This window comes from Chamaea fasciata, unplaced genomic scaffold (assembly GCF_029207755.1).
Source record: "Chamaea fasciata isolate MVZ Bird 193981 ecotype frontalis unplaced genomic scaffold, bChaFas1.0.hap1 SCAF_2, whole genome shotgun sequence".
NCBI lineage: Eukaryota > Metazoa > Chordata > Aves > Passeriformes > Sylviidae > Chamaea > Chamaea fasciata.
This window is the reverse complement of record NW_027094087.1, coordinates 4,747,285-4,762,371: the sequence shown is the minus strand read 5'-3', so window position 1 is coordinate 4,762,371 and position 15,087 is coordinate 4,747,285. Positions and strand designations below refer to the sequence as shown.

Sequence of the window (15,087 nt, the reverse complement as noted above, 5' to 3'; positions counted from 1 at the left end):
GAGATCAGTGCCTGCCCCTCCTCTTCCTCTCATGAGGAAGCTGGAACTGCAATGAGGTCTCCCCTCAGTCTCCTCTTCTCCAGGCTGAGCAGAACAAGTGACCTCAGCTGCCCTTGTATGGCTTCCCCACCAGTCCCTTCACCATCTTCATAGCCCTAATTCCAATTAGTTTCTATCTCAACACAAAAAAATTCTGTAACAAACAGAGGTAGATGATGCTAAGGAGGGGGAATCCAGAAACGGACAGCAGAATTTCTATATGACCCCCACCATAAATTCAAAGAATGTTCTGCCAACTATTTCATCTTTAGAGCTCATTCAGTTTTAAACTCCAGTTTTATTATTACTTGTGACTTGTGCCAGCAGCTTCCTTGCAATGCATAATTCAGCATTCATGTGGCAAAAATCATCAAAATTACAAGAAGTCACAGAATAACTGTGTAACAGTGTAGCAGCATTTATGTAACCACAGCAATATAAGGCAATACTCTTCAGAGACCTTTCATTAGACCAGCTGTTACCGTAAGAAGAGATGGATACATGTCCTTTTCCTGAAACAGATACAATAAGAAACTTCTGTAAAGTTTTACAAGCACCGAGATCCTAGTGAAAAAAAAACCTCTCTACTGTTACACCTTTGCTATCATTCTGCCTCAATGAGCTCGAACACAGCTCAGCTCACATCCCACAGCCTCTCACAGTTCTGCCCATCACAAGTGCACACTCCAGTGCTTCTACCCACAGTGACTTTCCCGCAGAACAAAACACCCAGGATGACCCGACAAAATCCTTGCTGTCACTCACGCTTCTGATGCTGCAAAGAAGACTATTTAGGTAGAAGTGGATTCAAATGGAAGAAAAAAAAAGGCAGGTAAAAGATGACTTCATGCACAGAAACAGATGTTCTGAAAGAGGGCGAGAGATTCTGCTCTCCTAGGAATGCCAACAATATATACCACCAGATGAGCAGAATTCTGTCCAAGTGCTATTTAGGTTTCCCAGCAGGTACCCACTGCCCTTCACCCGCTTCAAAACAAAGCACACATGCCATCTTTTCCAAGAAAAAGCAGAAGCTCCTCAGTACAGGCAGGCTAGTCGGGAGACAGCCTCAGGCTCCTGTGGCAGAGGCTGCTGAAACAGACCCACAGGTCCCCTGAAGCTCCCACCAACCCTCCAAGCTACGCTCAGTGCATGAACCAGGGGTCTCTAAGAAGAGCCACAGCAGAAAAAGAACACACGCGAGCCATGCATATCTTCAGAGAGTGTCCAAACCCAGCCACATCACTGCCTCGGAAGAAGGACTGAAGATCTGTCTGAAACATGGTAAAATGTACCAGGAGCAAATTTTATATCAAATTACAAGAGAAAGGTACATGCAATTGCCTGTGAGGAATTTAGAGATCTTGCAAAGACACAGAAACAATCATCAGACCATTTTGTCATCATCTGGTGACATACATCCAGGACAATACAGAGGTCCTAAAGGTAGGGCCTTAATTACCACCAGTTAAAAATCTCCTTGGCTTTATGTATTGAAAACAACTGTCACTTCATGAGCTTTTCAAGTTTCTAATGCACATGAAAACAGCAATTGCTGGGGAGGTGCAGAAGGAAGTGGTGGCGTTAACTAGTGCCAAGAAGCATTCAAATGACTTCGAAGGTCGAAGTTCTTCACTCACCCATGCAAACAGAGTCAAAACCAGGGCAGACAGGGCTGTCCCTCTTTGTGCATGTGTCAGCCACAGCCAACACATATCTGGCTGTTTCGTATCAGAAACTGGGTTCTGAGCTCACTCAGGAGCCAACCTCTTTAGCAGAGTTTAAATTCCAAGAAACATCTGTGTACTCATGACAGTCACCTGACCAAAGCCCCACTTTGGACTGTAATCAAGATCCCACAGCAACAAGGCAGCCCCGACACTCGAGGATTAGTGCTGAGCCCAGACTGCCACTCATGTGAGGGCAGAACTCACGCTGGACTCAGGCCAAACCCACATATGCAAAGCGTGCTCTCACCCCAGTGTACCAATACCAGAAGTGCAACCAAAAAAAGAAAATACAGAAGAAAGCCAGCACATTACTTGGATGACAAATGCATGTTCCACCAAAGTCCAGGTAAAGGGACTCATTCTGGGGTAGGAATTGTTAAAGCAACGAAAGGACCTACCTTACAAGTTTCAGTACAGAAGTGTCCCATGCACTGCTCTGCATCCACTCATAGGTTACTACCCTTGCCCAGATGCACAAAGAGGTTTAAGGGTCTCTCTACAGCATCAGACAGGGAGAAAAATCCCTCTAGGTACATACAAACTAAAAGCTGATGGCTCACATCAAGAGGAGGGTCAGTTAAAAATACTTCAAATTACCTTTAACGGATACTTTCTAAGTAGCTTTGGCCCATCTCTGTTGATCCTTAGAGGTCTGTAAGGCAAAGCCTGGAACAGGCACACGCCTGGTGGCCTCTCGTCCTAGGCAGGAACGAGGGTTCCATGTGAAGTCTCATTTGTTCTTTGGCTATTTTGGAAGGACATCCCCAGCCAGTAACTCTATTCACAGTACTGCAACCTCCCCCTCAACCCTCCCTTTCAGACTTAAATGGCAGACACCAGCAACTCAGATGCCACAGCATACCCTGCAGCCACATGCATCACACTTCAGCCCTTGTTTTAAACTCAGCAGGAGCCTACAATTAGATAATCCATTTACCAGCCAGTGATGAGCAGAAAACTTGGCTTAGAAAACCAGGGTGTTTCAAGATTCAACTGCAGAGTTTTGAGAAACCTGCGGTTCTTTACCAAGGCTGTTTTGTAGCAGTAACTGCCCCAGCACCACCATCTCATGCAGACATACCTTTAACTAATTCTTCCATTTTAAACAAGCTATTCCCCCACTTCCCTTGCTCTATAGAAAGCATGCCCTGCTCCAGTTCTCTCTCCTCCCCTTCCTTCTCCTGCTTCTAATTTCAAGCAACAGCCATACTTCTGTGCCCACTGGGTATATATGTTATTTCTCTTTTTTTTTTTTTAATAGATAGACCCACAGACCTAGGGATGACAGTAGCTTTGCAACTATTGACAGGTGCCTATCAATAGAGTTGCCAGCAGACAGGGCTCAGTCAATAGTTTTAGTGACCATTCAGCCCAGCTTTGTGATAAGACAGGGAAGACCCAGCCTTGTGTTCCTTCCCACCTCCAATCACCGAGTGATTTTTGTCTCCAATAAGCTGTCATGCTCTTTATTTTCTCACTGATTAGGCCACCTCCAAGCACTTAAGCTCTGCTTGCCCAAAGGTACAGCATGCCTTGTCTAGGACCAAGCCCTGAGATCAAACAGAAACAAGGCTGATGCGATACACCTCTTACTCTGCATTAATTTAAGCCTCCATATGAACAGGATAGGAACATTGCACGTACACCATAAAGGTTTTTTACACAGACACACACCATCCACTGACATCATCTCCCCAACACACAGGAGGTTGCTGGGCTTCTAAAGAATATAACATCTCTTTTGGGGGAAGGTGGATGTTACCTGGGTAAACATTACAGGTGGTGCTGTGAAAGCACAACATAGTCTGTGACAAAGGCAAAAGAAGATACATCACCTCTCCCACCCTCTAAGAAGAGGATTAGAGTGCAGACAGAAAGACTAACACCTCGCTGCCTTTTCTAACAGTTTCCATTAACAAATAATTGCCTATTTTCACCTCAGTATTACTGGCTGCATTCAAGCACAAATCCATGTACTGATTAGACATGCATTTCTGAGGGGGAAAAGTGGGTATTGGAACTTGAATTACCATTCGAAAATCAAGCAAATTCTGATTTTTTTTGCTCAAACAGAATATGTTTGGTACCCTGAAAATCTAGGAAGCATCCTCCATCAGTTCAGCATCTGTTTCATATTTAGAAGCTATTCTTTGCAAATGCAGGGGTCACACTGCTTTTAAAGCAGCCTCAGCCAATTCTCTTTGGCGGGGCAGATTTAATAGCGAATTCCACTGCCACAGGATCCACTGTGTAATAATGAAGGGTAGCGTGTCAATAGATGAAACTGCACACATCAATAAGGAGCTGGCAGAGGTCCCCGCGGATGCCTCTCTTGCAACAATCATTTTAATGCGTGTAGGAGAACAATGCGTTACAGCCCGCTCAAAGATTCCCCACAGCCACACTGCATCAAAGGCCAGCTCAAACACCACGCTGAATCTCTGCACTTGGAGCCAGCAGTGCAACATGCACGGAAACAAAGTCCTCTACGCTGGCAACTGTTCTTTGTAAGACTGGCAAACCTAAGCAGAGCCAGCTTTTGTCAGAGAACTGGACCCTGGCTAACCAACACGACCCTCAGCAATGGTTCCACCAAACTCTTTTCAGAGGCTACTGATGCGGCAAGAAGAGAGTGACTCAAAAAGCATGAGGGCACACAAACTGCAGGCATGAAGCAAGCACTGAGCAGCAGAGCTAAACCACGTCTTTAAGAAAGGCAGAAAGGCAAGTCCAGACTAATCAAGCCTGTTAAACAGAAAGAGTGGAATAAGAGCAGCTACAGCAGCAGGAGTTGTTTTACAGCCAGTGTGAAGTAAAGAATGGTGATGGATATCTGGGAAAAAAGCCTGAGAGAGGAACTGAAGCCAGAGAACAAAAGTTAAAAGCAACACAAAGTTTACATTGATTTTTTTTTCCAACCTACATATAAGAAAGATGATATATATATACACTTTGTGTGCTACAAGCAGCAGACTCTCACAGCAGTTCTGATCAGTGATCCACACAGACCAGTACATCATTTCAGCATTGGCCAGTTTGGCAAAAGGAGAGAAAAAAAAGAACAGAAGGGAAAAAAAAAAAAAAAAAAAAAAAAAAGCCTTCACACACATTTACAGAAGTCTGAAACTGGAATAAAAAGGAGGGCTCCATTTCTCCAACCCCAACTGCAGTTGTAATCCTTTGACACCTTACAAGCAATGACAGAATGTTTTCTCTAGGGACCTGAGACTAATTCCCTATTAAGCTTTTACAAACTGATGCTTTTCCAAGTCTTATAATGTGGCCAAATTTGGACATTTTCCTACAAACAGCAAAAGCCACATTCTTGAGGCAGAGTTAACACTCCAGCCAAATTTTCAGTTCTTGTTCTAAACCATGGTTATGCTAGAACTTCTAAACTTGGCAGCTAAGATTATTATTGGTTCAAGAGTGACAAGGAAGAAATAGCTAGAACCTACAAGAATCAAAATGGAAAAAAGAGAATTCACCCTGTCACCTTCCCAAGTGTAACTATTGGAAATACTGGAGCTTTTTAAGGAAAGAGGGAATGAAGGGAGTAGCATTTCCTGGGTGAAAAAAAAAAAAAAAAAAAAAAAGTCAACCCGTGGTAGACATGCAACCCAGAAAATTTCAACATGAATGCCTGAAGTCCTGCGGAATAATAAACAATTTAAGAGATGGCACTCATAACAAACAGTAACAAGCAGATATACTACAGGCATTGCTGCCAGCCCTGCTTATTGGCAGCTGTGACAAGATTGCCTGGGAGCTCCAGTCTTTAATTAGTTCTCATTCCTGAAGTTCACAAGTCAATTAATTCTAAAAACCACCCTCAGATTCTTTTCTAAAGGAAATCCTGTGCAGGATTCTCTGCCTTTCTTACCTCTTCTTCCCATAGCTCAGCTAACAGTTCACATCCTTTAGAGCATCCATGCAAATTCCATCTGGCCGTGGAGATTATCACTAGTCAAATACTTCGGCTTGCTTCAGCAATTCTTCATATTTCTGCAGCAGTATTTTGCCACCGCTGCATACAACAGATACTGCTCCCCAGGCTGCTTCCTCAGCCCCTCTTTCCCCACAACTTGCCTCCTCCAGGAGGAAGGCAAGTGAAATGGAACACCAACTGCAACACTCCAGCGCCAGTTTCAAGCAGTCCCCATGGCAATTACGTGGACTCAAATCTACAAGCATTACACCACAGTGCTTCATAACTTTTCCAAGACTCAACAGAGGCATTTAGCAACGTTGGTTCTACCTTCTACCTAACTTTAAACTGTGGTCAGAACGCCACAGTGAAAGTTGATTGCAGCTTCCACTAGAAACCCAGTTTGAATGAAAAAAAAAAAAAAAAAAAAAAAAAGACCATCCTTTTTTCCTGTCTCAGACTTCATTAAGAAGAAATCAGTTCTGCTCTACAATTATGAAATCTTACATGTATATGAATAAGTCAGCTTCTGATACAAAACTCAAAAAAACCTAAGAAACTTTAAGTTCCTTAATTTCTGTCATGCTTCTTATCCTATTTTACATATGCTGCTCATCTGGAAAGCCATTATTCAAGACTTTTGGCACATTAGCAGCTATTTGTCAGTCTATCCAAAAGCAGTTTGGTCTGAAACTGATTTTATACCTTTGCCCTTTGCAAAAGGCAAGGTGTATTAAAAGTTTCTCATTTTTAAAGCCTCTTCTCAGTTAGATATTCAAGTCTTGAAACTTGAGGTTTTCTAGAAAATCAACTGACGAGAAAAAAAAAATCAAAAGGTAAATTTGTGAACCTAGTACCTCCCTGATACGAGCTCATTTCTTCTTTAGAACAGGAAATTCTAACAACTTCAAAGCTGCTTATGTCACAGTCTCTCCCCGCCTTGTTTGATCCAGTTTTGAGGTACCTTGTGCAGGTTAGGAACTGGGGTCATGCAGGAAACTGCTTATTATTCTTGGACAGGAATGGAAAGATCGGTATGCCTAGACAATTCCACCTCACAGGTCTCTATAAAACAGACTTTATCACTTGCTATCACAGATCTGAGAAAGCAGAACAAATATCAGAGGCCTGGTAACATCTCCAATAAAAGTAAAAAACAAAGTATTAAACAGATATTTTTATGTGTATTGCAATATACACACTGACTTTATACTCCATCTAATATCTTTCTTTTGAAAGTACTAGAGACTTTTATGGACACTGACATAACCCCTGCTTTGACCTAGCTCATGTTAGCAATGTCTTCCTCTAGTTCTTTCCAACTTAACTTTCAATCGACTTCTGTACATAATCTGAAAGAATTCACATTTTCAGACAATGTGTCCCCTTTCCCTTCCTTCTAAAACACAGAACTTCACACACCATAAAATATATCACTGAAAGGCATCTAAAACCAGACAATTGAAATGCTTACTTTCTAAAAATACCTTATTCAGATATGTACCCATTCCCCTTCTAAAAATATATATATACATTTCTGTTTTGCAGGTTAGTGTTTGACAGGGATTATGGAAATTGGGAAAAAAAAACCCCAACCCACAACACGAAACAACCACACAGAAACAAATCAACCCATGAATACATTAGATGTGAAAGCTGAAATCTCAAATGTCTCTGAATGTTTGTTTATATAACTAGACTGATGGATATATATTATTTCTTAAGCACATTCCCCTCTAATCAAGCATGTGGCTGCATTTTTAAATGACCCCTACTGCTTACTTCAAATCTTGTGCAGGCAGGTTTATACCTCAGTTCAGGGATTAGAGCCAAATACAACAGAGGCTACCTAAAGAGAGCAAGCTGTTGCTATGTTGAAATGTAGCCATCGAGAAACCTGGGGAACAAGGTCGAAGAATTTCAGAAAAAGCACCTAGGCTCCCTAAAAAGCAGCCCCAGACAGGCATCTACAAAGCTGCAAGAGAGCCAGAGAAGGTGACTAAGCTATCATCTGCCAACCCTAGAGAGCACAGGATGTAAAGGAACAAACACTCACTACACTGCTCACCCCTCGATTCCCACATGTTCCCGAAGCCTACACACCAAGAAAATACATCAGCATGACAAAGCCACAGGGAAAGCCTTCCTCCTCAGCAACACCACCTGCCCTTCAGTGCCCCACCAACACAATTCCAACACTCCCTACATGCTTCTAGTGCCTTAGCAGTCTGCATTTCCCCTTTGGGAGCCTTTTTAGCCACCACCTAAGCCACAAGAGACAGGCAGGTCTAGCTGTAAGCCTTCTCTGAGTACCAGTGAGGATCTGAGCCTGCCTCCTTCCAAGAACAGGCAGGCAAGGGCCACCACGGCCAGCCCTGGGCTCACCTGCAGGTAAGCAGGCACCAGCAAGGGAAGAGGGAGCAGATTTCCAGTCTAACATACCTTGAACACTCCGTAGGCAATCATCCTTACATTGCCTCCCTAAACCTTGAGGCTCTCCCGTTTTCTAATGCTCCCACTTTAGCTGCAAATGCAGGAAAAGATTAAAGCGCGCTTTTCCTTGAAGTGCATGATCACAATAACTTACACTAATTACCAAAAGCCTTCTATTGCAGAGCGTGAATTAAACCTTGATTCAAATGACTAATTGTTGTAGCTTCTGAGGAAAAGAAACAAAAAATAATTTCAGACACGAGATGCAGGAAACAACTCCATTCATCTAAACACACAGCTCCTGGGGTTCTTCTGGCATGCTGGAACTGACTTTCATCATAGAAGACAGTGAGTGCCACACAGGGTCTAAAAGGTGAGTAAGAAAAAGGCCATCTCTGGGAAACCCATTATCAGTGGTTTTTCCTCAGGATCTACTGAGTAACATGTTCTCCTCACGCCCCAAAGCATTTAAACAAAAAACTTTTTTTTTTTTCAGATCCACTGAAATTATTACTTTGAACCACAAATAAGAACCAGGAAAAAAAATCCAGGAGGTGGAATGCTTATTGTTTACTGTCTGAGCCCTGGTAACAATCAGACACTTGTTTTGGTTTTTGGTTGTCTTGTCCTAGGAGAGATGTTTTGGTTTCCAGAGCATTTCACAGGTCGGTTAGGTAGATTGGCTGCAGAGTGAAATCACACATGAAACAGACAGAACAAAATGCCCTCATAGTGCCCTCCTTTCTCGGGACCTAACCACACCAGGGGGAAGAAAAGAGAGACTAGATCAAGCCTAAGTATCAGGATCCCAAAATCTCCTAACCAAACAGATTATAACTGTACTGGATCAAAAAGAAAGGATGACAAAACATTCTTATTTGTCACAGCCAAATACTTCAGCCATTTGCATCCTTTTGCTGGACTGTTTTGTAAATATCTGAAGAAAACAGCCAAGCCTAAGTACTCACAAGGGATAAACTTGTCTAGGTTCAGCTCCTTCCCTCCACCTCCCTTATACAAGAATTCCCCAGCACTTGCAGCAAAAGCTCCAACCTGTCTCTCCATTAAAGAGCTGCAAGACATGGTTCACAGAAGCATAATTCTCCCATCCAAGGTAAGAGAATGACTACTTTCCAAACCTCTTAACCTTTGGAATATTTCATAGAAGTGACCAAGTAATGGTATCAGAAGACAGGCACTCTACAACAGACACCACAAATAAGACTGCAGTTCAGAGATTTTTCTGCACACAAAAACACTTTCAATTTTAAAAGCACCATCCCAGTCACCAAAGAAAAATCCCCAAGAGACAATTCAGAACATCTAGACAAACCAGATCATGAACAATGGTCATGTATATCTCTGCATGCACACTTAAAGTTCTAATTATTTCATCTTGAATTAAGAAGGAAACAACTTTCCTGTTGTGTGTCATCCTTAATAGTTTTTACTTTTTGCTCCATGACCTTGAGCACCTGAGAGTCTTGATTTTCCGCTTGTCCTACTAAACCATTCTCTTGAAAAATCTTATTCCCTTTCTGTTTCTAAACAAAAACACTGAAGGTGAGCTCTCCAGCTCTGGACTGTTTCCCCAGCTGGCAGAATGCCTACACTGAAAAGATAAACGAGATGACTAACGTCAGCTGCAAGTGAGAGAAGGCACAGTGGACACCTTTGTCTGGTAGAATCTTGTAGACAGAACACCCTCTGCCCCAACAGCCTGCAAGCAGCCTCAGGAAAAAGACAGGGACATGACCAGGTTTAGGAAACTGACTTTTCAACTGCAACTCTCAGCTCTGCAGACCTGGCTATGAAAGATTCAACAGCCAAACGATGAGGAAAGTGCTCTGGCAGACTTAAGGAAAAAAAAAAAAAAAAAAGGAGCAGCAAAGTCAAAAGTATGAGCACGAACTAAGTCAGTGAATAGAGTTTTGTTTAAAGAAGAGTGTTGGCAGTGTGGTGCTGGGCCACGGTTTAGCTACTCCTTCCACCTGAAATCTGCAAAAGACTCCCACTCAGTACCTGCAATTAATCAAGTGTTCTGAATCACGAACTACGTAGAGTAACTTGTAGGAATGCTTGCTCGCCAGCACCTGATGTCCTTCTGGCTGCCCAGGGCCAACACAAAGCCACTTAAATACTACTGCACAGACCTATTTAACCCGAACAGTCTTCTGGTTGTCTACTTTTACATTCACTGCTACCTTTGTAACAGGGTTAGCAACAATGCTACAAGTACAACGCTGGGGGAGGAAGAAAGGGAGAAAAAAAGAAAAAAAAAATCCCACAACAACCCACCACCCACCCTTTTGTGTAGCGCTTGCTTGTCTTTATTGCTGCACGCTGCCTGGCTGGCACTGACACCAGTAAGGAACAATGCCACATGTCACGCTAACGACAGCTACACAATTACCTGAACGCGGCGTAAACCATCACCTACACAATTACACACTATCTCCTAGCGGGAGAACTTCCCGGCAGAGGCAGCAAACCCCGGGAGCCCGGCGGGGAGGGCGCCGGGGAAGCACCCCGTGTGCCCGGCGAACCCGAGCAGGGTGCGGGGTCCCTCCCGCAGCCCCCCGGGGCACAGGCAGAAGGAGGGTCCCGCCTCAACAAGCGGCTTCACCTCCGCCAGGTGAGGTTTCCGAGCGAAAGAGCGCTCCCACCTCACCGCCACCACAGCCCACGCACCGGGTCCTTTACGAGCAACTACGGCTCCACCGCCACGTTCCGCGGCCGGGGCGCCGCGGGACCCCGGAGCCCGCGGGAGTCCCCGGGCACCACCCCGCCACCACCCCCGCTCCGGAGAGGCCCCCTAAAGTTTCGGGGGAATGCCCGGCAGCGATCCCCCGGAGGGAGCAGCGGGGGCCGGGGGGGCTGCGCCGGCCGATTCCGCCGGCGGCCGCGGGCCGGCACAGCCCGGCGGGCAGGCGGCACAGCCCGGCCCCGCCGAGGGCAGCGCCCGGCCGGGCTCCGCCGCGCCCCAGGCGGGCACGGCCCGGCGGGCCGCTCCCTCCCGGCCCCGCCGCGCTACCTGCGGGCAAGGTGGCTGAGCACCCCCCGGCCGCCCTCCCCGCCGCCCCCGGCCGCGCACCCCCGGGGCTCACCGAGCAGCAGCAGGACGAGGAGGAGGAGAGGCAGGCAGGACGCCCTCTCCCCGCGGTGCCCCATGCTGGCAGGGCTGCGCGGCGCCTCTCCGTAGTCGAGCGGGACCGCGGGCGCGCAGGCTGGGCTGGCCCGGGGGGGACCGGCGGCGGCGGCGCTCCTCGGCCGGCCGCTCGCTGCCCTGCGAGCGCACGGAGCCGCCCGCCCGCCCCGACCGGCCGCGCCGCGCGGCGCAGCCAACCACAGAGACAAACTTTCCCTGCGCCCGCCCCCGCCCGCAGGTAGCGGGGGCGGCGCGGGGTCCGGCGCGGCCCGGCCCCTTCCCCTCAGGCGGGATGGAGGGAGGAGAGCGGCGCCGCTGGCCCCGGGGCGCGGGGAGCGCCTCGCCCAGCGGGGCCCGGCGGAGGACGGCGCTGCCCTCGCCGCCTCCCTCCCTTCTTTCCTCCCGGGGCTGCCGCCGCCGCGCACACGTGGCCCGGGGAAGCCGCGGTGCGGGGAGGGCGGGCTCGGCCGGCCGGGAGCGTCCCCTGGACCCCCGGGAACGGCCCTTGGGCAGCGTGGGGCTGGGGCACTGTCGGGTCACTCGTTCCGGCCCCGCCTCACGGGGGTGGGGTCCCCTCGTGTCCGCTCCCGGGACTCGCCTCTGCCCGCTCTCCTCGCATCCCTGCGCCCGGAGCTGCCGCACACGTGTGCGGTCACTGCTGGCCCTGTCCCCGAACGCTGCCCCAGCCGGGGGCTGCCTGCTGGGCTGCGGATCGCCCCAGGCACGGGGGCCGCACTCATGCCCCCTGCCAGGCTTGGGTAGCCTCAAAGGCAGTGCCGAGTGTGCCCATCGTGTCCCCATGCACGGGCAGCACGGCCGCAGTGGGGCCTGCCCGTACTCCTGCGGTGCCGCCCTGCTCATGGCCTGGGTTAGGAAAGGGAGAGCACAGACACCCCATGCCCCAAGCACTTCGTGGACAAGGTCACCGCTCCCTACCCCACTGGTGCCAGGCGGCCCCACAAGCAGCACTGTCCGCTTTTAAGGCTGTTTCTTTTCCCCTGCCTGAGATCCCAGTTAACTCAATAAGGGGCTGCTGCAGCATGGCATTCGTGCCACCAACTCCACCGCCCTTATTCCCTGCCTGCTCAGTGATTTTTGTTTGCTCGGGGATTTAATTTCCTGTTTGTTTGTAAAAACAAAGAGCGGAGGCACTGGGCGGCTCTCTAGTAGCTCGGACAGCTATCTGCTCTTTCAGTCCCCTTGGCACATTCTCTGTGATATCTGTGCTCTCCTTGGGCACGTCTTGCTGTCTGTTGTCCAGGCTCTGTCGTAGAGAAGGATCCCTGTGTGGGGAATCTCTGGAGCCTATGCATGGTATGGGACAGCTGCTCCTGCACAAAATGGCTGGTTTAGGCTTTATTCTACGTCTCCAGTGCACCTTGATCTTGAGCATGACTTGGCTTGGGCGAGGTTATTTGCTCCCAATAACAGGAAGTGTGTGCTGTGTTCTTGACTGAGCATGATTATCAGGCTGGATTTTAGGCTGGACTTTGTTATTCCTTCTGTTACGCTTTACGGGAGAGAGGGTGTTGCCTGATAGGAATGAAGTGAGACCCTCCTAGAACTGATGAGGAGAACTTTCACCCTCCAACCACAGTTACCTGAGCCCCTGCATGGAGTAGATCAACCTCTTTGCAGAGCTGCAGCCACTAGCTGTCTGGGGGACACTTGGTCCTGTGCACAGCTGAAGTTCTCCCAGCTCTCAGACAGCAAATGAGGCGGAATCCACAAATGTGACTGAGAAGAAACTGCCCGGACAAAACAAGGCTGTCTTCAAATATGTTCACAGTGCCCTCATATCCCTGTTTGTTCTTGCCACCTGTTTCCAGTCATTCTGCTCTCCTCCTTTAGCCAGGAGGAAACACACTTTTTCTTCACCGGAAAATGTCACTTCCATAAACCAAGATGTGCCCCTTACATCAAATTCGGAAAGCAGGTTAGAGGATGACTCACCCTTACCAGTCAGTTTCCATCACACTGGTTAAACTCCTGATCCTTCATCAAGCTTTAGTCCTGAAACCCTATGCTATCCTGAGCCCTGGGTTGTATTCTCAACAAGCACTTCTCACTCTTTTACTTCAGTAAGAACCACTTTTCCCCCACATCTAGTCAGACTTCCAGACAGAAGGGCGACTATAACCCATTAATCTGACCCATATACAAAAGTCATAGATTTTTTCCTCAGCAGCTGGATCAAAGTGAGTTAGAAAGACAACACGTCTTAAAAAGACTCCAAGTAATGGCAACTCCCTTCTTCCACTTACTAATTTATTCCAATGTTTAATTATCCTTGCTGCTAGGAAATTGCTTCTTTCAAGGTTGAATTTGTCTAACTTCAACTTCGAGACATCAGAACTTGTTATGCCTTTTGCCTACAAAACTGCACACCCATCCCGTTTTCATGGATAAGTAACTATACATGGTGCTTCTATCACTTCTTGTTTAACTGAATAGATTGTTTTCTTTGAAGCCTCACATTGTAAGATTTAGTTCCAGTCGCTGCAGATTTTTTGGACTCCAGTGTTTCTAAGTGGGTTTTTTTTTTTTTTTGACTTGCAGGCACCCACCATGGGTACAATGTCATTGTGGTCTATACACACATGCTGTGCACGGAGTTAAAGTCATTTCTTAGTCATTGTTTTTCCCCTTCTCTTATAACTAAAAATGGAAGTAGACCATTTCCTCTGCTGTACAAAAAGCTTGGGGAGTTCATTACCCATGTTGAGTCCTCAAATCTCTTTCTGCATCTGTATTTTTCCTGAGAGCATCTTTATCCTGCCTTTCATCACTATGCTCTTCCCTCCTCAGTACTTGGCCTTGCAGCAGGGTCTGTTAAAACACATTTTGTAATGTTGTGACAATCTAAGCAGGTGTCTGAGATCCCTCATTCAATTTGAGGGATTCTCCAAGGCTGATAAATCACCACAACTGATGACAGAAAGAGCAGGTCTCAAGCTGACCGCTGTGTTAGTCTACCTTCTCCTTCAAAGCCTGTTTTCTTCTCCTTTCTGTGTGTCCTACTTTCAGTGGATTGTTACATGTATGTGATTATGTCATTTTTCCCCCTTGCCAATTCCATTTTGTATCGTTCAGCTATGAGAGCCAGTCTGAGCCAGAAGCTTTCTCCAAGTTGAGACAAATATCTTCCTCTGTTTTTGTGCATTTTCCATGTTTATTCATGAGCTGCAGAGTAAATACATGGTCAGTTGTTTGTTTCTCAGGAAGGCATCCCATTTGACTTTCAGTGTTTAGCATGTTGTTGATTTGAGTAGATAGCACATATTTATTTATTGATGGTGCCGTAAAAATGCTTGCTTATGTTTCTTCATACCTACATTTCTGCATAATGTATAGGCTGAAAGTGTCTCTCATTTGGGGGTAACTAGGTTAGCCAGCAGAATTCCAGGGAAGGATCAAGATTGGAGTGTTATATTAAACACATCAATATGCATGCACACATTCATGAAACATGAACACGCCCTGATCCTAAAGAAGCCCACACGCAACCACTCCCTGCTTGCACCACTCCCCCAACATACACTTGCTAGCTTTTGCAAAGTTTATCTCCTCGCAAACATGGATAAACAACTTTTGCTCTCCCCACCTTTCTGGCTGAGCAGCAGGGGACAGGCTGAAATGTCTGTGTATGAGGCCCACATCCAGCACAGAGTGCAAGAGTAAAGAACATTTGGAAGGGCTGGACAACAGCAGAAGGACATGGCCTGATGAGGACCCTGCTTCGGGGCAGAGGTGCAAAAGTCCTCCTCTCATGCAGTGCAGATTGCAGGCTGCAAACCTTAACCAGGGAA

General features: G+C 47.0%; 1 protein-coding gene across 1 annotated transcript in view; it reads right to left on the bottom strand.

Annotated features, from left to right (window-relative positions):
• PTGFRN (prostaglandin F2 receptor inhibitor) overlaps positions 1-11,301 on the bottom strand; it is a 65,797-nt gene extending 54,496 nt beyond the window's left edge. The window contains exon 1 of the mRNA XM_066206732.1: positions 11,238-11,301. Coding sequence (XP_066062829.1) covers positions 11,238-11,301 — 64 coding nt within the window. The remainder of the gene's footprint in view (positions 1-11,237) is intronic.
• Between the last annotated feature and the right edge of the window lie 3,786 nt (positions 11,302-15,087).